The sequence below is a fragment of the Vitis riparia genome, chromosome 13, assembly GCF_004353265.1.
Source record: "Vitis riparia cultivar Riparia Gloire de Montpellier isolate 1030 chromosome 13, EGFV_Vit.rip_1.0, whole genome shotgun sequence".
Taxonomy (NCBI): domain Eukaryota; kingdom Viridiplantae; phylum Streptophyta; class Magnoliopsida; order Vitales; family Vitaceae; genus Vitis; species Vitis riparia.
The window spans coordinates 4,315,928-4,342,363 of record NC_048443.1 but is presented as its reverse complement, the minus strand read 5'-3'; the positions used below and the strand labels follow the sequence as shown (position 1 = coordinate 4,342,363).

The following is a 26,436-nucleotide window of genomic DNA, read 5'->3' as shown; positions in this document are numbered from 1 at the left end:
GATGTCTCTAGATATTTGTTTAGGATTTTTCAAGTGAATGCAACTGTTCTACCCATTTACTGCATGTTTTTGTCTTACTTACTAACTTTGATACTTATGACTACCTAAAGTATTAGTTTAAATTTAATAATGAGCTTATATGTATGTCCTAGGTGATAGATGATATTCCTTTGGAATCTTGCCTTTTTTTAGCTATACAAATGTTATATATATTAGTGTTTTTTTATCATAGTTATTTATTATCATGAATTGTTCTAACCCTATTTCATCACGTGTAAGCACACTGTAAGTTATGCATACTATCCAGGTATGTCTCTCATGCCTTTTATCCCTATAATTATGCAAATATACAAACTTTGAGTGTGCAAATTTAGATATATGTTGTTGGTTTGTATGTTTTGTTTGTTACTTGATTATTTGAATGAGATGAAATGCATGTTGTATGTTATATTTGTTAAACTAACTTCAATATTTTTATGAAAGCGCTTTGGGATGTAGCTCAGGTACGCCAATCCCTTCTTCCTACATGAGTGTTTCTTGTGGTATGATTGTTTGGTTATGAATATTATGTTGTTTACTCTTAAGCTTGATCACCTTTGCTTTCTTTGCAGTCTCAATCAAGCAATTAATTGTCATGCTTTCCTCAACCTAGTTAATAGAGACCTTTTTAGGGTTTAGAGGGGTGCTACACTTTAAGGTATCTTCCTAATAGGTAACTTGATCCCTAGACCTAGATTTGGGTTTTTCAAAAGTTTAAGGAGTCCTTTTTCTTAGGGTTTTAGTTTCTTATTTTATTTTTCCTTAAATAAAATAATAAAAATAAGTGGCGACTCCAGTTTTTTATAAAATACAATTTTTCACCCAACAAAAACGAGTCTTGCCGATTGAGTGGGAATGCATGTGAAAAATATGGGTCCACAGTATGGTTGATGATGAAAATATTAGTAAATACAGATATATCGATATTTGGATTTTAAGGATACAAAATATGAATTTTGGAAGTGCACACTTAGAATTAGGATAAGAAATATTTGGTTTCATTCAATGAGAACAATTTATACATATTATATGGAAATAGTACTTTAGTACCAAAATGAATATCGTTGTGGTTTCATCGCATTATTAGACAAAGGGACCCCATTTTGTTGAAAGGATTGATAGTATTGATTGTAAGTTTGAACATGTCATACATAAATTTATGATATTAATAATAATATGTCAAACTTGAAAATATATTTAATATTAAAACTATAATCTATTTAATTCAAATGCATTTAATGATGTAAAATAAATTATGATATATGTATGATTTTTTTTAATATTTATATTATTTATATTTAATTATCATATAAATGATATAAAAAAAAGACTTACTAAGAAAATTATAATGATGGTTGGTAATCAATTAAATGAAATTTAAAATAAAATAATTATAATTAATTTGTATATTAAAATATTCTTTTAATATTAAAATTATAATCTATTTAATATAGTAATGTTTGTCTAAATACAACAAAGTGCAAAGTTGGCCCAACAGCTGCCAAGGGTTCAATTTGAACTTTTTAACTTGGGTTTGAGTTGGCCAAGTAAGACGGTAAGAGGAGCATGAAAATATATTTGATAGAAATATTGGGAAATTTTTTAAAATATCGTTGATATATCAGCCGATGATAATCAATGATCAATTTCATATTTACCCCTCCCTTTTGTCCATGTGCATACTTGATGGTTAAAGTGCCCATGACTCCATTCCTACCCTTTTAAAACACCTCAATTCCTTGCTTAGTTGCCCCACCTATAGAAAAGTTTGTAATAAAATCGTTAGTTAGTCTTTCCTTATCATATTTCGTATCCGTGGAGCCCGATACCTAATATTGCACCAAATCCCATTGAAACTTTAATCCTTGCTTAGATCATGATGGTCAATACTATATATTAAGCTAGGCTACAAAGTTACAATGCCATATTTGGCATTTCATCACATAATGAAACTTTATTATTCCACGTGAATTTGATTCATAAAATTTTCCATTTAAAAAAAGTTCAAGATCACTTTAGTCAATCATAAAGTCATAGAAGTTCATTATCAACCATGGAAACTGATTACTACCAAAAATTGCTATTTTGTAGACCTAATTATAATGGTTTTAAGCACCTTTGAGTAGTAATCATATTCATTTAACCCAATTAATTCATTAAGGTCCTTAGTAATTGGTTTTAACCATTTTGTGGCAAGTTTACATGTTTTTATCAGCTTATGAATCAATTCAAGCATGCCAAATGATGGAGGAGCTACGTGGACAAGTTAAAGCAAGGATTTTGGAAGTTTACAGGCTTGAATTTCAAGAGGAAAACAGAGGACAGCAGCTACAGTCTTCTTTCGCACTTTTGGAGCACTTCCTGAAGTCCATTTTCTACATGCTATATACCATTTCAAAGCTGAGGAAGTCAAGAATCAAACGCTTCAAACTGTGTACGATTTGGAGCTGAAATGAGAAAGATATGGCCTTCGGAAGACAACTGCATCAAGCCATGGGAACACCATTTCGCAAGGTGAATTTTAGCTTGCGAAAATTTCGCAAGGAGATTTTCTTCATGGTGCGAAATTTGGCCATTTCGCACCATGAAGAACCACCTTACGAAATTTGGCAAGGTGGATTTAGGCACCTTGCGAAAATTTCGCAAGGTAACCTTTTACCTTGCCAAAATTTTGCAAGTAACCTTTTACCTTGCCAAATTTCCTCTGTTTCTCCACGCACGCACCACCGACTTCCCAGATATTTTTAGCTTGATATTTTCTCGTGTAAATTCCTTTTGTAACCTTGTATTCAGCCGACATAAGGCTTTATCTTGTAATTTTGCTATATATAGAGGTGCACAACACCTCCAAAAAAGGAGATTTTTTGGGGAGATCGATCCTCTGTACATTAACTTAGAAATATATAAAGCTCTGTTTTTCTCTCTTCTCCGGTTCTTCCCCATTTCTATTTTCTTAGTAGCCAAACAGCCTTTGAGGACTTTTCCTCAGAGGATGATTGGCTAAAACTTTTAAGTTTCTCAAAGTATGGATGTTATGTGATGGCTTGGATGCAATCTCATGGAAATTTCTCGCACCTGGAAGGTAAGGTAGTCGTTTTTCATTAATGGTTCATTAATGCAAAGTTTGGTTTTTATTTCCTTTGGACAACTTCCAACGGCCAATACTTGATAAGCTTTTGGATTTCTATCCATTAGTTATCTCCTACGAGCTATTGGAAGGTAAGGTTTTCAATTCCAAGTTTTGCATTAATCCGTTAGAACCAATTTCAATGGCCATTGAAAGGTGAGTTTATCACCTGGCCATTGAAAGGTGAGTTGCCAATATTTGGTAAGCTTTTAGCTTTAGACTATTAGTTATCTCTTACGAGCCATTCAAAAAAAGTCTAAGGTGAATAACCATTGATGAAATTCACTACCATCTGTTTTGCCATTTTAAAGGATTAAAACTTGATTTGCTAAATCCATACCAGTTCGGGAAGCAAGCATCACCATAGTTGCAACCCCAACGCGAGGAGCCTATCCTGAGATTTCCAATTTGCATAAGAGCCAGAGCATAGCTATCCTATCTTTGAGAAACTTGTTTTTACACCCTTTCATTTTAGTCTTTAATGTTAGCTTAAATTAGTTTAAATCTTTCTAAAACATTTACATCTTCTTTTAAAGCTAACATCCATAAGAAAATCACCTATTTTCCTAATTTGAATATCACTTGTGTTTGCGAAAACCCTTCCCAATGAACGATCCTAGAACCACTATGCTATAGTAGCTTGGCTACTTTAGTAATAGTATTTAAGGTATAAATTTTGTTGATACGCCTTTAAAGCTAAGCTACCATGAGTCGCATCAGAAACTCAGGTGGAGTCGTTGATTAAAAGTTTGACATTGCTTGCTTCTTGCTAAATGTTCTAAGACTCCCAATATAATCAGCCCAGGTTAAGGTCATGTAAATTGAGTTTGGATTGGGACTTTTGTTGTTCCACTTTCTAGTTTTGTAAGAATGGCCTAGTGTCCAAGCTGGCCAGAATAACTTCTTCAAGGGACTTCCATTTGTGGTACTTTTGAAGTTAAACGTAATCATTATTTAATTTATACCTAAAACACACTAGTGATTGCTCAGAGAAATTATCATTTCTATATTTGTGTATATATGTGTAGGCCAAAGGAAACCGCCAAAACATACATGTTTTTATAATTGTCATACAACATTAAGCATGGCTTAACTGCTTACCAACCAAAGTTTTCTCCGGCAACACCCATGGCCGGCGATCTGGCCTGTTCCTCATTTTTTTTTTTTTTAAGGCTTTCAATGAGATTCTGCAGGTCAAAACATTATGCTATAAATAGACTTTTAATTTAGACCCCAAGATGAAAATCACCGGTTCAAGTAACCATTGAAGTTGATCATTAGAAGAAACTTGGTGACTACTCAACTTCAATAAGCTCCAACGGCTTCTAAGCTGTTTGTTAGCGCCATAGCAATCTTGGCATTTGTTCTTCCAGCTGTGGCCATGGCAACAGAGTTTACTGTTGGACATGACCAAGAATGGACCATCAATTTCAACTATGAAGCCTGGGCCAAGGACAAAGTATTTCATGTTGGAGATGAGCTAGGTAATGTAGCTCAAGCCTTAAGCTAAGCTAGGATTTCATGTTCCTTTTATCACTTCCTTCGATTCAAGCTGCTAAAAGTATTACGGTCGATTCTCATACATGCAGCCTTCAAATACACGGCGGGACGACACAATGTCTTCAAAGTGAATGGTACGGCCTTCATGAATTTCTCAAAACCTATATTTTTTTCTTCAAATAATTTTCAACAATAATTAAAAATCATAAGGCATGAATGCATCAACACTCTCCCAGTAATTTATAAATGCAAGTCACATGCAAATGCTTCAATACTTTCCAACACAAATTTATAAAAACAAATTCCTTCTTCATATATTTCCAATTACTTGATATTTTTATCAAATTGAGCATAAAATTATTTAAGAATATCCAAAAGATAATTACACCAATTTCAACTCATATTTCATCCATTCAACTTACATGCTCAAGTAATATATGATATCAATAACTGGAAATAAATCAAAAAAGTAGAATGAGAGAAAGAGAGACAATGACACCATATTTTAGGTGGAAAATCTCTTAAGAAATAAAGATCCACGGGTATACAAGTGATAAAAAATATTCATTATGAAGAATAAAAACTGAATAGTGCAAAGTTTTATATAACTCAGGCCTACCAATCATTTTTGAACCACTTAATTAATACCTTTCTATTTTAACTTCACACCTTCTTTCGAAGCATACTTGAAGTCCACACCAAACTCAATATTAATATCTTCTTGAATTCACACAAGAAGAAAATGAGTTTTTAAAAGTATTAAGTAGTAGATTTGAATGTCCTATATTTATATATTCTCGATGAATAACAAGTATGAAGCCAAATTTCAAATCCTGAATTTTAATTTCATATTAGCCTAAACTTTTGAATTTTCATAGTCTATCGTAGATTTGAACTTGATTAGCCAAAGGACATCTTTAAATCCACAAATTGGGTGGAAAATATATATGTTCTTCTTACTATTCTCAAGCTATGATTTATTTATTTTTTTAAATATTATTAAAATACGACCTTTTGCAAAATATTAAGACTTTTTCAATAAAAATTATCACTTGAAACCCATCTCTTAAAAAAATGAATTTACTGTAAATGGGTGACCCTTGATCTTGTATTTTTGTTCTACATAAAAAACATAAAAAATAAATTTTTTTTTTTATACAAAACTCATAACATGGATTTCATTAGGCATAAAATTACTGTAGTTTTAGAAATGTTTTTTTTTTTCTATTTTTTTATCAGAGAATGATATTTTAAAAATAAAAACCACAACACTTGTGCAGAATGATCTTTCAAGTTAAATGATTTACTGTGAAGCAAGCAAAGCAATACATGACCAGAATTCTAAGTGCCTGCCTGTGTCTTGTCTATCACTTTTTTCATTGAAACATATGCTAATAAATTTGCATGTAGACATTATAAATATATTGGTGTTTGACTCTTGTTCTTAATTTCCGATGTAGGTAGAGATGTCGAGGAGGCATACATTCAAAGGACTCCACTAGTCTCAAATATGTATTGAAACTGCATTATCAAAATCCGATTTCCTTTTTTTTAAAAGAACAATAAAAAGTAAAGGGTGAAAGAGAAAGGGAAAGAGATCCTTTTGAACAAAAGTTTAAAAAGAAAAGCTAAAATGCACATTAGTTTGGTGAAAAAGGTTGTTTATAACCCGAAAAAGATTGAAAAATTGGTGATGAAATCATTGGACTTTCTTGCCTTGTTGTATTTGTATCGAAGGAATGTGACACCCGATGTTTCAAGGCATTACATTGAAACTTTAATCCTTGGTTAGATCATGATGTCCAATACTATATACTAAGCTAGGCTACAAAGTTACAATGTTTCATCACATAATGAAACTTCAAAATATTGTTCCACATGAATTTGATTCATAAAATTTTCCATTTAAAAAAAGTTGTAGACGCTCATTATCAACCATGGAAACTCAGGTGGAGTCATTGATTAAAAGTTTGATATGGCTAGCTTGCTAAATGTTCTAAGAGACTCCCAATATAATCAGCCCAGGTTAAGGTCACGTAAATTGAGTTTGAATTGGGACTTTTGTTGTTTCACTTTCTAGTTGTGTAAGTATGGCCTAGTGTCCAAGTTGGCCAGAATAACTTCTACAAGAGACTTCCATTTGTACTATTTTCAAAGTTAATCACTATTTAATTTATACCTAAAACACACTAGTGATTGCTCAAAGAAATTATGATTCAATATTTGTGTATATATGTCTAGGCCAAAGGAAACCATCAAAAGAAATATGTTTTTAAAATTGTCATACAACATTAGGCATGGCATAAATGCGTACCAACCAAAGGTTTCTCTAGCAACACCCTCTGGCCGGCTGACCCAGCCTGTTCATGTTGTTTTTAAGGTTTTCAATGAAATTCTACAGGTCAAAACATTTAGCTATAAATAGACCCTTAATTTAGACCCTAAGATGAAAATCACCTGTTCAAGTAACCATTGAAGCTGAACATTAGAAGAAACTTGGTGACTACTCAACTTCAATTAGCTCCAATGGCTTCTAAGCGGTTTGTTGGCGCCATGGCAATCTTGGCATTTGTTCTTCCTATTGTGGCCATGGCAACTGAATTTACTATTGGAGATGACCAAGGACGGACCATTAATTTTGACTATGAAGCCAGGGCCAAGGAGAAAGTATTTCATGTTGGAGATAAACTAGGTAATGTAGCTCAAGCCTTAAGCTATGATTTCATGTTCCTTTTATCACTTCCTTTTATTCCAGCTGCTAAAAGTATTATGGTCAATTCTCATACATGCAGTCTTCAAATATACGGCGGGACAGCACAATGTCTTCAAAGTGAATGGTACGGCCTTCACGAACTGCACTATACCACCAGCAAATGAAGCTATTATCACTGGAATTGATGTAATTACACTGGCCACCCTTGGAACACTACTACAAAAATAGTTTATGGTGTCACTATTTACAGTGTCACTTTTAAAATAATGACACCATAGGATTTATAATTAATAAAGGTGACACATCATATAAAAAATCTTCAATTGAGGTAGTTAGATGATATTAATTTTATATTTATAGTGTCATTTTTTGGGAAGTGACATCATATAAAATAATTTTTTTTAAGTATTATAACCCATTTTTAGAATTAATAATGATGGATACTATATAAAAATCCCATTGTTTCCATATCTCACCCACAATCCAAAAAATCTCAATATATAAATCCTATATATAAAATCGTGATCTTCTTCAACCTTTTCTCTCACCCATAGTCAACACGCTCACAACCGACATTCTTCACTTTGTGGACTCCCCCAGGTAACCCAAAATCTCTTGGATCTATCATTTTTTTTTCTTTTATTAATGTCATTATATTAATTGTTTCAACATCTTTGTATTATGGTTTTTTTGAATTGTGTATTCTTGAGTTGTAGGGAAGAAAAATTTAGGTTTAATCTTCTAGCATAGAAGAAAAAACTGTAAATTAATTGATTTTTTAATCTAAACCAAACACATGATCAAATCCTTAAAAAAAGTGAAAAACAGGAAAAAAAAATGAATGATTTTTAATATCTATTTGTGTGAGAATGAAAGGTACAGAATTTTTTTGAGATATACTATCACATAATCTTCATCCTTTCTAAAAAACGAGAGAGGAAAAAAAAATGATTTTTCTGTTTGTATCTAAGTGGGAATGAGATATAGAATTTCGTTGAGAGTATCCAACCCCAAAAGGACCAATTCGGGAAGGCATGTGTGGTATTGACGGGAGATGATAAGATGGAAATCATAACCATAGCCATGTTCGATCTCTCTATGTCTTTCTATCCTCTTCAATTAATTCATGGGCATAGATATTTTATTTAGTTTTTATATTTAGTTTATTTATAGTTTATTTAGTTTCTAAAATCCAATTAGCTAGATATTTTATTTGATTTTATTTTTATATTTAAGTAGTTGAGTTTTGGAAAGTTTTTATATTTTGTTAATAGACATAGAAATATTTATATTTTTTATTATTAGGAATTTCTATTTTGTTAAATTGTAAGTATCTATCTCAATAAGAGATTATTAATATTCAAATGAGAGTGATGAAAGAGAGTAAATATTTTAATGCTCAATTATATTTTAATGTTCTTTTTTTTTTTTACATAAGGGTTTATTTATGTTTTCAATTTTGAAGTTCCCTTTCCAAGTCCATCAACAAAAGTAGTGTCCAACCTCAAAATGGGCATGTGTGGTATTGACGGGAGATGATAAGATGGAAATCATAACCATAGCCATGTTCTCTCTGTGTCTTTCTATCCCCTTCAATTAATTCATGGGCATAGATATTTTATTTAGTTTATTTATAGTTTATTTAGTTTCTAAAATCCAATTAGCTAGATATTTTATTTGATTTTGTTTTTATATTTAAGTAGTCGAGTTTTGGAAAGTTTTTATATTTTGTTAATAAAAATAGATATGAGGACTTAAAGGGTTTATATTTAGGTAGTGCTTGAGCCAAGGAAAATGATAGTCCACTATCTTGACCCTATGCATTACAAACCATGTGAGGACTTAAAGGATATCGTAAACATGTAAGTTCTTCCTATTATTTTTCATAGTATTATTTTTAAATAAAAAAAATACATTCACCTCAAACACATTTTTTTATTATTTATATATATTAAAACATATAACATTTACCTATTTTTAAAATGTACCCATTGAACTTATTTACATAGGACTCTTCGAATATCTGCAAAGAAAACATCTAAGAGGGAGTCATCTTAGCAACTAGTGCAAGTGACATCCAAAAATTTTTCTTTACACATTAGCTTATGCATTTGCACCATTTATATATGTGAGTACTAATGTTATTTTATAATTGATCGATTAGTGTCCAAGACAAGAAGGAGGGTTCGAATGTGGCTACTTTGTTATGAGATTCATTAAAGAGATAATTTTTTATCCTACAATTATTGCTTCAAAGGTATTACTTATTTAATGAATTGTACATAGTTTTAGGCTTCCAAATGTTATGCATTTTAATGTTATTTTCTTATTTGATTTCAGTTTTGTGATAAAAAAAAAAACATATTCTCAAGTAGAATTATATTTCCATTTATTCATCAGAAGAAGCGCCCTTCGATGAAATTAGAGGAGAATGGGCTACTTTTGTGCTACAACTAATCATGAATCATGTTAATGCATCATGATCACCATGCATGGTGAGTCCCTTAGCTACTACATGAATTTTTCCATAGGTATTGTATAGTAATGCTTATTCTTTGAATAATGTTTCTATTTGAAAAAAAAAAATAGTTCTTAGATTTGTTCATTTATGATAACATCGATCCATGTTTATTTTCTTCAATAAAAATCTCTAAAACTCATTAAATTTTGAAATGCAGGTATACACTCTTGGGATGGTGAAATGGAGAATAAAAAGAAAGAAGAAGGCAACAAGATTTTGGGTTTTTAAATGCAACTCTTATGTTATACGTTGTAGGAAATAAACGTTACTTTAATTGCAACTCAGAAATTTAGATTTTTAGATGGGACTTTTATGTCATTTTATGGTTAGCCGGTTTCATGCTTAGGAAATGGAGGTATACATGAATCTTGGGATCTTTAACATTTCTAAATCATGTTTTGGTATGTATTCACTCTTCCTTTTTAGTTTTGATGGGTTTGATATGTTGGACGTACTATCCTTTTGTGAACATTTGATATACAAATATTATTAGATGATCAATGTATTATGAGTTATTCCAGAAACATTACAGAAAAATGAGTTAAATAGAATATGATTGTTATATTTATGGACAAAATATAAATAGGTTAATCTTATTAATTCATAAGCATTACAAAAATCAACAACTAAAACCAATCATATCTTCCACAATAATTTACAATGATGTGATACCATAACTTAAAGGTGATGCATTTAATGTGACATCATAACTCAAAGATGATGTATTTAATGTGACACCCTATCATCACTAGAAATATTTGGTGTCACTTCCGAATGGGTCACCATTTATCTACTTTGGTGTCACTTCCAAATACGTCACTAATTGGTACCCTCAATGGTGTCAGTGGAGAAGGTGGCGCTATGTTGTAGTGACACCCTATGTTTATGGCGACTCGTTATAAATGTCACCATATACCTTTTTCCTTGTAGTGGAAGGAAGTGGTACATATGTGGTGTAAACGACCATTGTGCCAACTATGGATAGAAGCTTGTCATCAATGTATTGGAAGAGTCGGCGTCTCTTGCACTGGCCCCCTCCAACCCTACAACACTAGCACCCAACTGCTCATGGGATCTTTAGGTCCAGGTATCAACTTCTGATGGCAGCCATGGTTGCTCTTGCCTTCCTAGCTGTTTGATGATCTGTTTTTACTCCAGGAGTACCTTTGATCATCTAGTTTTCAAGAATTTTCTTCTGGCTTATGGTTTTTTTATTCAATTATTTTTTATATGATTGAAAGAAAAGGGTATCTTTGAAATATGAAAGATGGAAAAGAAAAATGAGGATGAATACCTGTTGTGATAGTCTGACAATTTTTTTTTTGAAGTTTATTGATGTTTTTATACCTTGCTGTTTTATTTTTATTTAATCAATATAATATAAAGTTAATGTAGCAGTATGAATAAATAATGTGAGCCTATATAAGCCTTTAGATTATTGACGAATGATGAGTTATACTTTCAAAGACCACTCAAAGAATGGGAGGATATTTTTAATTTGTTTTCCATTTATAGAGACTTATGCTTTGTTTGGATTATGAAAATAATTAGGAAATATTTTTTTTTTTTAAAGGAAGAAATCTCACATTTATTAGGTTTAATGTAAGAAAATTAGAAGGAAAATCAAATTCAATAAAATTTATTTGGTTTCAAATCCTTCACTATCAGATGAACTTCCTCCCCTAGTTTGGTGTGATAACAAAAGTGCAGCTGCCCTAGTTGCCAATCCAATCTTCCATGCCCTCTCAAAACACATTGATATAGATCTTCATTTTATTCTTGATAAAGTCCTTCATAAAACCCTTAGTAAGTATATTCCCTCATCTGGTCAGGTCGCCGATATCTTCACCAAGCATCTTCCAAGCTTACAGTTCTCCACCTTTTATATCAAACTCTCCATTGTCCCATGCCCTATAACTAAACAACATAACATTACTAGGAGTAGTAACTGAACCTCAACACTTGCAACAACAAGAACAGACTACCAGAAGCAACAACCGCACCTCAAGACCTACAACAATATGAACAGACTATTGTTAATGATTAGTTAGACTGTTATCAAGAACTGCTAAAGCAACAATTGCAGTTAGAAGGATTTGTATATATATATATATATATATATATATGTAGTAGGCTTCAGAACAAAGTAATCAATAATAAATATCCCTATGATTGTTTTTTTGCTAAAACAAAAAAATCATTCCCTGGTAACTCGTAGCCTACTATGAATAGTGGCAATGATTGTCGAGGGTGGACCTAGAGGTGGAAGGAGGAGTCTCTCTTTGTTATCTTATTCTTCTTCTTGCAAATCCTCTTCTTATCCATGAACTCCTTTAACTTCCCACTTTTTACAAACTCTTTTATATGTCGTTTTGGACTTCAATACTTGTCGGTCTGATTCCCTCGATCCTCATTGTAGTCGTAATACTTATGAGGCTTGCACTCCCCCACTATGACCGAAAAGGATTTGGATGGTCAAAATCCTTTTAGTGACTTAATCTCTTAGAGGATGTGTTAGTAGGACACTTTCTGTAGCATATAGTTGGTTTGGAACGATTTTCTAGATGAAGGTTAATATTTTCTCTACATCGCTTCTTCTCTTCCCTTTCAATTTGAGAGACATCTTTCCTATTACTTCCTGACTAGTTACGAATTTGACCGAATGATGCTTCAAAAAGGAGGGCACCATAGGAGGTAGCTTTCTTTATCACTGAGACTTCAGGTCTTCTCTGGCATGGTCTATTTCCTTGCTTTAGCAAATAATCCCTATATGGTTGTCCGTGTTGAATTAGAGAGTGAGTTAATGAGGTTTGAACCCTTTGGAAGTCCTTTGAAAGCCATCATCATTGCTTGCGTGGTGCATCACCAAACTTGAGATATTTCAATGTTAAATCACTGCAAATATGCATGCCTTTATTAACTCTCCTACACCTTTTGCTTCCAACCCCTTTTCCTATCAAATAGAGTGAATATAGTATGCTATAAACACAACTTCCAAAGCTCAAGATTAATTCGGACAAGCATTGATGGAACCATAATAATGTTGGTACCTTCAAACATAAGGGGAAGACTTTGCATAATAAGTGGTTATCTACCATCATTTGGCATAAATGCATTAGATACTTGTGGGGATCACTAGTACTACTAAACATGTTGAACTTCGAGAGAACAAACTCATTGTCATAGCCTCCTCATGGAGAATGTCATGAGTAAATGGTGTTAAGACAATCTCTCACAAGACATGAAGACGATGAGCTCTACATTACTTTCTTGTATCACTAGTGGAGTCTTATTTGGTCCACCCCAATTGCCTATTAAGGCCTTCCTCTAAGACAACAAGGTAATGCACCTCAGATAATGTTTTGATCACTTAGAATCAACAAATCCCTTTCTTGATCATTTTCTCTGTAATGTTACTTTTTTTTTTTTTTTTTTTTGCATGCAACCCTTTGAATTTCACATTTTCTTGAGCTAACACCTTTGTTTCTTTTCACTAGCTCTTCTATTCTTGGCAAGGTTTCCTTGTTTTCTTTCCTCATCCTCTTTTCCATTGTGGTTATCTACTCTTAGAGTTGTAGGAAAGCTGAAAGGTCCTCATGCAGTCACTTGCCACTTGAGTAAGTTTGCATTATGGCTATCATTTAGGTTTTTCTACCATTTACCATAGACAACATCAATGTGTTTCACCCTCTTTAAAATGTAGCAACTCTATCCTTGAATATAACCTATCTTTGTGATATAGAAGAAGATAGAGTGGGGATTTGATTGACCCTCTTTGATGGTCAGGTCAGTCCTCGATCATTAATAAAAGGACAATCAAATAGGAATAGAGTATATGAGGCAATAAAGACTAGGATAGTTTATTTGTACCCTGTCTTGGTCTAGCCTTAGAGTTTTATACTACCTTAGTTTAGCCATCAATTTTACAAAGTGTTATGATAAAACCCTTAAAAAACATGACATGATGTAATAATAATAATAATGGATTTATTATTCATTAACAAGATTCCAATTCCTCAATTTATTTGTCCTATCAATGCATTATACTATTAAAGCATTTAAGTCTGATATCTTTTGCATTGTACATGATTTAGGTGTATTAGGAGTTGTACAGAAGATCCAAGTCATAAGTTTTCTGTAAGTATTTAATTTGTCATAGCTAATTCATGAATTTAGACAATTTATTTGAGGTTGTAATACACTACCTCCTCATTAAAAGGATAACTTGTCTTGGTTATCGAGATGAGTTTCCTATGGTGAGTGTACTAGTGTGTATGGTAAGTTATGACATTAACTATCAAGTAGTTATGGGCTCTTAGCCTTGAGAGGACACTAAGCTTGTGCTAAAGTCATTAATGACTTTGACTTATAGGTGAGACCTTAAGTTGGTCAAATATTTCTCATGAATTAGGTCATTCTTAATAAAGATTGGTGGCAAAAGGTATAGTCAAGATAGGCACCCTGACATCTCATGGGTTTGAGAAAACATGTCCCTTTGGGTGATCCTAAGGACATGTGATCAAGAAATATATAGTTATAGTAATTCCTTAATTGGAATTTGATATATGTTTTTTGTGAGTTAGAGTATGCTAGTTGATAACATAATAGGAAGATTTAAGAGTACTTAAAGATTGTAAAGACAATTTTAGAGATTGATAGCATATACCTAATTAGATTATACACACCAATTCATGGGGAACCTACATATGGTGAATAGTAGATCACATATCTGAGTTCTTGTATCTTATTGTAATATCATAAGATACTAGAGTGTAGTTGACTCTCTGTAATGAGATTTTAAGTTAACTTCAAATTTGGATTCTAAGGAAGCCAATAATTTTTCCATGGGTCCTAGTAGTCTTTACTCAAACTCGTATTTCTTGATAGCATGTTTACTGAGGGTTATTTGGATTCTTTATTCATATGTGTATATAAGAGCCTTTTAGTTAATGTGCAAGGTTGCACAAGAGCTTATGAATGGTCTCTATGGATTGGGTTAATTGATTAATTGAAGCTTAATAAGGTTAATTAATCAATTAGTTACTTAATAGATTAAGTACCTAAGTCCAAGATGGGCTCAAGTTGTTTAAGCTCACTAGAAGAGCTCTTAGGGGTTTAGGGTTTTACTCTTGCCATTACTGTCTTCCCATTCACTTTAGAGAGGAGAGCCTTAGGCTTTGCTTGATAACTATTTTTAAAAATAATGGTCTATTCTTTAGGCAAAAAGAAGGAAAATATGTTTGAAAACCAAAAAACAGAAAATATGATATTTTTAGAGATCATCTTTTAGTTATTTTCAATTGTTTTCTAAGGGTTATTTTAAAAAGTAATTATACAAATATGAAGAATGATTAAAAATAAAATACTATGAATAAAAGTTAATTTCAAGATATAGAAAATAGATTAATAACATTTCAAGATCCAAAACAAATTTTTGTACTACAAAACATCAATGAATAATTTTTAAAAATTATTTTTTAGAACTGTTTTGAAAACATTTCCCCAACAGAGCCTTAGCCACCACCCCTCTGTGAGGCTACTACCACCTCAAGTGCTAGGAACCAAGGAAAAGCTAGCAATCAAGTGGAAGTTCTCTCAGTTTATGAGACTCTTCATTGATTGGAAATGATTTGGCAACATCCATATCTCAGTTAATGCACTATGAAGTTGTTGATCTAAGGTTTTAATATGCATATGCTTCCGCTTGTTAGATTTAGGGTCTTATAATGTTTTTGCATACACCCTATCGCCCAGGGAAGGGAATAGAGATATCTAGGTAACCCAAACAAAAAGTTTGATTATATCGGTTGTTGAATAGCTTTGTTACTTTGTATCACATACCTCATTAATGCATCATCAGGTAATGATAGTGAGATCCTTGATTTAGTGATTACTACTCAAAAAGTGCTATTTCATAGCTTGTAATTAACTCTTATAAACACTTTTGAGTAGTAGTTATCACCTTTTAACCCAATTAACATATTAAGGACCCTTGCAATCAATTCTAATCAAATTGTGTTAAGTTTTGGTGTTCTGATAGCTTTTTGATCACCAAAGCAAATCCGAGATTGAGGAGAGATTCTTTCGAATCCATGGCAAAAGATGTCCGGACAGGGCGTCCGGACACACCATTGGAGAGCGGCGGAATGTGGGTTATAGTAAGGCTTGCTCACTGTAGTCAATGATCCGGACAACATATCCGGATATGCTATTATCCGGAGTGTGATGTTCACGAGTGCCGGATAGCATGACGGCGCATGTCCTCCTGGGGAATCTGGATGGAGTTGAGCCGGATGGATCCCTACACCTTACACACACAGATGGTCCCCTTTTTCGCAGGTATAACTCATTCCACCCGGGTAGGAATTCTGTCTGACCGATGATTCCATCTTCTCCGGATATTTCACATCCGGATCCCTTGACGCCGGATGGGAGAGGAGGCGTTTCAACTTCCCCGGACAGGCATGTCCGGATCTTCTGATAGCGCTCACCCGAAGAGATCCGCGGCCGACATTTCAGATTACCCGGATTTTGCACAGTGCCGCGGTGTTCTCCTGAAGCTTCCCGATATTTGCCACCAACTAAGTTAGATTTTTTCTCTTAAGATATTTTGTGTAAATTTCTATTTTCTCCTTGTAATCAGTCAAAGATATTATTGGGATATTTCTTAGAAAATATCTTCTTTATATATATCTTTGAACCAATGTAAAGAGGGGATATCCATCATATATGTAATCAACGAACAGAGCACTTGCTCTGTTTCTTCTTCATATTTTTGTTTTCTCGTTAGTTTTCTTACTAGTCAATCAAACTCTGAGGATTTTTCCTCAGAGGATGAGAGGCTAGGCTCTTTGTCTCTTGGAGTAAAGAAAGCCAGGTAAGTTTCCTCATGCATAAATTTGAAGTTTTGTTGTTTTAGTTTTTAATGAAGAGAAAGTGTGACTCGTTAATGGTTTTTATCTTTTTAGTTAACTTAAAACGCCTTTAACTCACCTGGGCCAACACTTGATAAGGCAAGTGATCTCCATCCATTGAGATGCACTAGTTTATCTCTTGCGAGCCTTTGGGAGGTGGTTTGAAGGTAGGATTTTCTATAATAGCCAACACTTGGTAAGCTTTTGGACTCTAAGGAGACATCCTTTAGTTATCTCTTGCGAGCTTGAGAAGGGAAGTCCAAAGTTAAAGATCACCTTGAATGGCAAATGCTAGGTGAGAGGCACGAGCCATTGCAAGGTGCATCAGTGAGAGGGATTTAGTGTTTGAACCCATTAATGGGAAGCATCTGTACCACACCGGTTAGAGAATTAACTATATGTTAATTCTCTAATGCGAGGAAAAGAAACAAGTGACCGAAACTCTCCTTTTTGTATGAGGAACCTGAGCCTAGTAATCTAAACTCCAAGAGACACTTTTCTTTGTAAGTAAAATCAATTACTATTTTTGGTTAGTTTAAAACCAAACCTTTTTCATTTAAACATCTTTATGTTTTCTTTTAGAGCTAACCTTGAAATGAAAAATCACCGATTCAGCTTTGGATTAATATCAATTGTGAAGTGAAAACCCATCCCAGTGAACGACCCTAGAGCCACTATGCTATGCTAGCTAAGGCTATCCTAGTACATGGTGTAATAGGTTATAAATTTTGTTGATTACTCCCTTCTGAGGACCACAATCAAGGGACACCAGCTGGACACGAATCAAATGGCACCACTGTCAGGGACCATTGAGAGGACATGAATCAACTGAGACACCAATTGGGAACGTATCATTTAGGGATAAGGCTGCATGCACTGTGTATTATGTGTGAAGTTAATTGCTTTTAAAGCCTATCTTATCATAACCTTGGGACGGAACAGAAACTCCATAGGCTTCGATTTCAAACAACCCGATCCCATTTTGATACATGCTTTTTAGTATGCTATGCTTCTACTAAAGATGGTATAGTTGCTAATACATCAGGCTGACATACAAACGTGATAGGAAAATCCTTAAAAGCTTTTGCATTACATGCCTCCTTAAATTTCTTTTAAATTTTTTAGGTCGTTGAAACTAATTAAAGTAGTATTGCTTCCAATTTTGCATTTGATGTGCCGTTACATAATTAATTTCCATTCAAATTTTCTGTAACATGCGTGATCTAACCATGACATGTTTTTAAGAATAAAACGCATATCTGAGTCATGGATCATAAAGTGGTAGAGATTGCTTCATGAACAACTTAGATTAATTAAAAGGTCGTCCAAATTGGGTTTGGTTTGGCATTTTTGTGGTCCCACTTTTTCTATTTGCCTTTTTCCAGCCTAGTCTCCAAGCCGGCAAGAGTCACCCTCTTAAGGGAGTTCCATTTGTACTTCTAGAGTTAACAATTAGCCATTGTTTAATAATTTATGCCAAAATCATGACTCCAGTTCAAACAAATTATCGTTCTTTATTTGATAGTGTATGTATGGACAAAGGAAATCGCTTAAAGAAGAAAATTCTTTGTTTTGTAACTATTGTCCAACATTAGCCATGGCATAACTTCGTTCTAACCAGAGTTTCACCTGGCAACACGCTGTGGCCTGCGGACCCAGCCTGTTTCTCATGGTTGTTGAGGCTTTCAATGAAACTCCGAGCTAAAAAAGTTGCTATAAATAGACCCTTTAGACCCTTAAATGGACATCAGTGCAAGTCGGAGAAACACATTGAAGCTGGTATAAAGAAACTTTACCACTAATCAACTTCAATCAACTCTAATGGCTTCTAAACATTTAGCTGCCCTTGCAATCTTCGCAATTCTTCTTCCTGCTGTGGCCATGGCAACTGAGTTTACTGTTGGAGATGATCAAGGTTGGACCATTAATTTCGACTATGTAGCCTGGGCCAAGGAAAAGTCTTTCATGTTGGCGATAAACTAGGTAATGTAGCTCAAACTATCACTTTCTTTTCCCTTTATGACTTCTTTTAGTTCAAGCTGCTAAAGATATTGTCGTCAATTCTCATACATGCAGTCTTCAAATACACGGCGGGAAGGCACAATGTCTTCAAAGTTAACGGTACTGCCTTCACGAACTGCACTATACCACCAGCAAATGAGGCTCTTACCACTGGAAATGATGTGATTACACTGGCCACCCCTGGAAGGAAGTGGTATATTTGTGGTGTGAACGACCATTGTGCCAACTATGGACAGAAGCCTGCCATCACAGTGCTGGAAGCGTGGGTGTCTCCTGCATCAGCCCCCCCCCCCCCCACCCCCGCAGCGCCAGCCCCCTCCACCCCCGCAGCACCAGCCCCCTCCACCCCCGCAGCACCAGCACCCAGTTCTGCTTATGGGATCTCGGTGTCTGGGTATCAGCTGCTGATGGCAGCCATGGTTGCTGTTGCTTTCCTAGTCGTTTGATCTGCTTTTTCTCCGGGAGTACCTTTGATCATCTAGTTTTCAAGAGATTTCTTTGTTTCGTTGTTCTTTTATTCAATTATTTTTTGGACTGAAAAATGCGATGTGAGATGAAGTTTGAGTGGAAATGAAACATTCAATTTTTTTTGTTTCTATCATTCTAATTTAATTCTTTGATTTTTCTTTTCATTCTTTTTATCTAATTTAATTCTTTGACTTTTCACACTATCTTTCTAATAATTTATAAGGCATACTTATTTGTTTGCGATTTTTTTCCTTCATATTTACTGCAAAGAGCATCAGAATTGGACGTGTGTCTGCACTTCTTTACTGAACTTTCGAAAATAATGAAGCTTAAGATGGACTGAGTTCGGATCAGTACATACTTTCCTTATGTTCCCTTTGAAATATTAAATGGTACAAACTTTTGCATGTTGGTCACAAAACATAGTGCAGGTTGCTGTGTATGCCCATTTGAGTCTCAACATTCTGTGCGCATCTCCTTATCTTCTTTTAATGCTAGAACCACTCCACAAATTCTGTCAAACATCCATCAATTGGGTAACAGAATCATCTTTGTGCATTGTCATTTTTGAGTGTGATCTGCTAACTTCTTTCTGTCACTTGTTTCCAGATTGATGCCACTTGTATGTGATTGAAGGAGACTTGAACGAGCATGACAGAATTGTTGGTGAACTGTGTGCGCGAGACAATGAGGGACTATCTGAATTTGATTGATTTAGGTCTCAAAAATAAGCATGCAAGAAGGTATGACATGGTAGTGGCACTTAAATTTTTTTGCTAATTCTTGGTTTTACATTACCAAGTTGTAATTGAAACGATGAGCATTTCATTCTTATTTTACCATCTGGTTTGTATGGGAGAGATTGATGCTCATCACTTAGAGAGAAAGGATTTGGTGGTGAAAATGACAACACTAACTTAAGTTTCTTATTGAGTTTGATATATATAACTATTACTTATTAATTTTGATATATATAGCTATTACAAGAAGGATTAGTTAGTTACTTATAGTCTAAGCTGGCATAACAAACTCTTAACAAACTTCCTAATAGGTAATAAGCTTAATTTAACTGTATCACTAATATACCCCTCACAAGCTAAACGATGGTACTAAGTGAAAGCTTGTTACACAGAAAAAGAAAACGAGAAATAGACAAAGGCTCAGAAAAGACATTAGTTGTTTGCTCTTTATATGGAATATAACAAACATCCACTTCATTATTGAGCACTTTCTCAAGCACGAATGAAATATCAATCTCGATATGCTTAGTTTTGGCATGAAAAATAGGATTTGAAGTAACACAATAACACCAATGTTATCACACCACCACATGAGGGTTTTTCAAGAGAAAGACCCAACTCATGAAATAGAGATTGAATCCAAATCAATTTTGTAGTGGTAGAAGATGAAGCACAATATAGGAACAAATATTTTTTTTTATTGAAGAATTATTGACACACTTTGACAACTAGATTGAGAAACACTAGGCTCTTGTAGTAGAGAAAGCAAGGCCTTAAACATAGAAGATGACTTGGACTATGAAGATTGTGATTGTGTGAGATCAAGTTGATAGAGACCATTCCTAAGAGCTCGTTCCACCATAATTTTCTTTGAAGCTTTGTCCTTGCTTAGACAATAGTCATAACAGAATTCAATTAAATCATTATTATATTTTGTAAATTGAGAAATACTGAGAAGATTTTTGGTTATGTGTGGAACATGTAAGATGTTATTAAGGAGAAGAGGTTTAGAAGAATTTTTGTAAGGTAAAAAGGAATTTCCAAACTGAGAAATAGCAAGTTTAGAACCATTACCAACCATAAGCTTCTCATTGCCCATATAATCTACCTTGATAGTCAGATTGTTCATATCAACAGTGATGTGGTTTGTTGCGCTACTATCGACATACCACTTGTGATCTGCAAAGTTAGAGGTGAAAGCAATATTTGCCTGATAACTAGTCAAATCAACACTTGAAAAGCTAATATCAAACTTTTTGTAGCATTTAACAACCACATGACCAATCTTGCCACAAAGTTGAAAGATTGGCTTGTTGCCATGACTAGAACCACCATTGTCAAGGCCATGATGACCACGGAAATGAGAGTTGCCACCATGATTGGCATTACTCAATACAACAAGAAAAGATCTGCGATAAGCAACATTAGTAGAGGGAGAATGTTGCAAATCAGTTGGCAAAAAGACCAATTGATGTTGAATCATCATTTCATGAGTCTATATGACAAATTGAACCTCTTGAAGAGTGAGAGCATTGTTTCTTGAAGTAAGATTAACAATGGTTGACTCATATTCAGGATAAAATCCAATAAGAATATAAAGAATAAGATCTTTATCAATAATGACCTGACCAATAGAGTTAAGATTGTCAGTCAAACCTCACATCTTAAGAATATACTCCTCTACACTAAGAGCTCATTTCTTTAATGTCTATAGCATAATACAAAGTTGCATCACTTTGGCCTTCGATTGAGACTAAAAAAGTTGTTCACGTGTGGACCAAAGTTCAATAGTAGTAGCACAATGATTGACATGATTGAGCATTGATTCGCTCATCAATAAAAGAATCTAGCTTAGAAGAAACTGATCATGCCTCATTCAAATTAGGAAATCAAGATTTTAAACCCTAGTTGGTGGAGAACTAGGACTGTTACAAGGAACTTTGACAAATTAAGGCAGAATTAGAACAGATCCAAACAGAAAGCCTTCACATCCTTAAGCTCGTATAGTTGAAAGCGCTTGAGCTTGCCATTAGTAGCACTTAGAGGCAAGAGGCAAATTAGGAGCACCAAAGGAAGTAGAAGAGGTCAAAGACATGTTTCTAGAGAAAAATTTCGAGAAAAAAATGGAAGAATTTAGAAAGAGAAAGAAGAGAAAGGGAGAGAGAGATAGAGAAAAGAATTCTCAAATGCAAACTTGCTCTGATACCAACTTAGAGAGAGAGAAAGGATTTGGTGAGAATTACGACACTCACTTAAGTCTATTATTGATTATGCTATATATAGCTATTACAAGAGGGTTCAGTTACTTACAGTCTGAGTTGGCATAACAAACTCTTAACAAACTTCCTAACAAATACAAGCGTAATTTAATTATATCACTAATATCATCAAATGTGTTTGTACATCTTTACAAGAACGGAAAATATTGTTAAAATATTGACTAAAGAAATGCAAGTTGTATTCTTATTAGGCCACTCTTCTAATCAAGCTCACCAAGAAATCCTTATAGTTTCCAAGAGCTACATCTTCAATCTTCTGGGTTAAAGGAACTTTATATTGCTTATCAAATTCTTCTATGATTTCCTTCATATCAACATTGCTCCGTGTCATTATTACTCGAGTTAGGGCTTCTTTTGTATTCTCGTCTGCATCATCTTTGAATGCATTATTTAAGACCTAAAAGAATTGAAACAATCAATCCAATACATGATTCTACAAACAAATATAAGATCATTTCTAAGATGTTGTTTGTGATGAATTAATCTTACCTTACTGAAATATGCTTGGGGATTGCATAGGCACTGAAGTGTCTCCTTCAAACTCATTAGAGTGTCAAGATCCTAATCAGATTAATGAGAATCATACTAAATTGGTAATTTAAGATGATAAGAAAAGTAAATCAAAGAAACCTTTCATGTGATTTTTCATTGTTTTTCCTACTTAATTCATTCACTTTTTATAAAAAGAAAAAATAAATAAAATATGAAAATATTAAATTGTTTTCCTTTGCTACATTTCATTTTTTTTTATATTTATAATTCGGTAGGTATGTTATACTCCTTCCCCAAAGATTTAGACTTAGTAACTAGAGCTCTCTTGGTAAAAATCTTGGCTCTTACTCACCATGGTTTTTAAAACAGATGACATAATTAAGAAAAGTCTACTATATAAAAAAACACCTAAAACTTCTCTTCTAACTAATATGGAATATCATATTACAATTTCAATTTTATTATTATATATCTACTAAGGGGTTTACTTATCATTGTTTTTCCTTCAAACAACTATGGTACCTTCCTTTTTTTTCTTTATTTAAAATTTATTTTAATTACAACTGTTGTTGAATTAAAGTTTAAAGAAGAAAAATCAAGGTATATTACACATTTATTATAATATCATTCTCATTCCTTACCTCATCTATATTTTTGCCATTTATTGGTGGTGCCTTTTGAATAGGTTCCACAAAAAGTATATTTGGATATTGTACTAAAATGTGTCATCGTGTCAATTAAAAGCACCTAAAAAATAAGTCAATCCAATTGATCCATGAGTACAAATTGGGCATGAAACGATGATATGAAAGGGTAAGTGTTAGCAAACAATAAGTTTATGAAAAGAAAATTTTATTTCATTTTATTTTTCATTATTTGAAGTAATGGTACTATATCATTATATATATATATACTTTAGAATTTTCTCATATTATATATTGCAATTTTTTTAATACAGAAAAGTATTTATAGGCTATATCTAGTACCAAAATACATTAAAACTAGGTTAAAAAGAGAACATTTTTCAACCATTTTCCATGTGATATCCATAGTTATGACTTTCAGCTAACATTTCTATTACAAGAAGAAGAACATGAGTACCTTAAACCGCAGAAATTCTTTCGTTAAGCATGCAATATGGTGATCATCCCACCTCTCAAAAAGACGTTCATCCTCCAAGAAGAATTTAGGAGTTCTCTTTCTAAAGGATTCCAAGTGCTCCGAATGCCACTTTCCTAGGATCGATACCATCGATTCCTCATCAACTCCAAATCCTAAAAAATACAAATTAAGGTTGCTTCAAATAGATGGACTACATATAATTCCTTGTAAGTCTATATAAAATAAAGCAAATAGAAAATAACAAAAGCCTAAAAAAGTTGAATTTCACAATTTAAGACTATTATACCATAATTTAGAGTGTGATAGATTGTGATTTTAAGAAGTATTTTTAATATTTTTAACATTTGAAATTTTTTATCTTTCGAATATTAAAAATGTTAGAAACGCTTCTTAAAATCACTATCAGATACATTCTTAAAGTTCATTTGGTTGTAATTCTAAAAAATGTTTATAACATTTCTAACGTTTGAAAATTTTTATCATTCAAGTACTAAAACAACGAAAAACATTTCTTAAAATAATTTCTAAACACATTCTTAGTGTCCAACTAAAATAAACAAAATTAAATAAAAAAAATGATAAGAAAAATATAAGGGGCAAACCTGAGAAAGCCTTGGTGAGAGCTTCAAAGTCATTTGGAGGATCCATTTTGGTTGTTTTTCTTTTCCCGAGTCACGCAATAAGATGAAAGGCTTCTCATTCATACATGAATATGAGATGATGATTTAGTAAGCGATCCATCCAAGGGGATGGATGCAGTAGAATAAACTGTACACAAAAAATGGAATGACTTGTGGGAAGAGGAAAGGCATCTGTCCTCAAAGGACTGCATGTCAATATCATGGAGTCCTTTCACTGATTATGAGATTCCGACTATAGTGTTTGAATTTTGCTTTTAAGACTTGATTTTCTGATCAAGACTTTGACCTAGGTTTGGGTGATTTTAGTTCATGGAATAATGATTTTGAACAATTTGAATATGTTTTGATCTAATAATAATGAATTTATAGTTGGGCTTGGGCTTGGGCTTGGACTTGGGCTGAGCTCCTATATCTCTTGTGGGCCGGCATGGGAATTGAATACTAGTACTGGTACAGTGTTGGTCAAAGCTGCTTTAGAATTTTGTCGTGAAAAGATTCATGGAAACTTAGGCACTCATCACGGTGCTTAATGTTCATGTGCCTCTTCTATGGGGGTCAAATTATGATGAATGTATTGTGTGATCAAGTCCTTATGTATATACATGATCCTACATAAAAAAAAAAAAAAAAAAAAAAAGTTGATTAGCATTTAAAGCCCTTCTTGATAGTGATTCTATGAAAGCCCTTCTTGATAGTGATTCTATGAAACGTTTTTAATCTTTCTAACTCTTGAAATTTTTTGTCATTTAAGTATTAAAAATACTAAAAATGTTTTCTAAAATGACTCACATACGCATTCTTAGACTCCATTTGATAGTGTTTTCGAAAAACACTTTCAACCTAAAAGGTATTTTTGAAAAAAATAAATTTTTTTGATAAAATTTAATAAACACTTTTAAAAACCATTTATAGTATTAAAAAATAATTAACAGTGTTTTTTAAAGAAACATTTGATAATTGATTCGCTTAAAAAACTTTTAGAAAAAAAAACAATTTCGGTAAAAAAAAAAATTGGGTAAAAACACTATCAAATAAACTCTTGAACCTGTTTGATAGTACTTTTAGGCGAAGTGTTTTTATTGAAAATGTTTTCTCTATAATATTTCTATGAAAAACTATCTTATGAGATTATGGAAAAATGATTTTAATAATGTTTTTGACAATATGTTGCATAAGTATAAAAATATTTTAATATTAATAAATTATCAAAAAGGACATGTAATTTAATTACAAAAAGTAAATATTATAATAAATCCAAAACTTTTCATTGTAAAAGAATGTATAAACATTTATATTGTTAAAAAAACTAAAAATAATAATTTTTATAATTTCAAGAAAATTTTGGAAAATATATATTTTTAAATGGATTAATAAATAAACATCAATCATAATATAACAATTTTTTTAACTAAAAAATGAAACAAACTATTTGATTATATATTAAATTAAAAATAATAAATTTTTATTTTAAAATGATGGGTGGTAGCTACTTAATATTCAAAAGTTTTCTTAAATTGTATTTGTTTAAAATTAAAAGAGTCAAATATTAATTCTTATCCCATTGTATTCCTATGTGGAGTGGAGAGTTGGGTTATAAAATATGGTTAAAATTATACCTTTTATGATGCCCACATAATGTCCATTATAAGCATATGCGAGCTTCTTTCCTTTTGTGAGGTAGGAATGCCTAAAAGCATTCATTTCCAATATATATTTGCAATGTACACATTATTCACTTTATAAAACTTGCTCATCTAGAACGGAGAGTACTTTGGAGCAGATTTCAACGATGTTGAACGAGAGTGATAAAAGCCTTCGAAAAGCCTTCGATTGTAGAGTCTCCACTTGGATGGAGAGG

At 32.9% G+C, this 26,436-nt stretch overlaps 1 protein-coding gene and 1 pseudogene across 3 annotated transcripts; one reads left to right on the top strand and one right to left on the bottom strand.

Moving 5' to 3' along the window:
* The first annotated feature begins 18,635 nt into the window (after positions 1-18,635).
* LOC117927945 lies at positions 18,636-19,282 on the top strand (annotated as a pseudogene).
* A 3,070-nt stretch (positions 19,283-22,352) lies between these two features.
* On the bottom strand, positions 22,353-24,648 carry LOC117929127 (annexin D4-like). 3 transcript variants are annotated; one of them, XM_034849343.1, is made up of 4 exons: positions 24,540-24,648; positions 23,917-24,089; positions 22,813-22,884; positions 22,353-22,720 (listed from the first exon to the last, which is right to left on the bottom strand). In XM_034849343.1, the coding sequence occupies exons 1-4, from the start codon at positions 24,583-24,585 to the stop codon at positions 22,511-22,513; spliced, it is 501 nt and encodes a 166-aa protein (XP_034705234.1). In that variant the 5' UTR covers positions 24,586-24,648; the 3' UTR covers positions 22,353-22,510. The 3 variants fall into 3 exon arrangements, with proteins under 3 accessions (XP_034705234.1, XP_034705235.1, XP_034705236.1); XM_034849344.1 differs by having other exon boundaries at positions 23,917-24,050; XM_034849345.1 differs by having other exon boundaries at positions 22,632-22,689.
* Between the last annotated feature and the right edge of the window lie 1,788 nt (positions 24,649-26,436).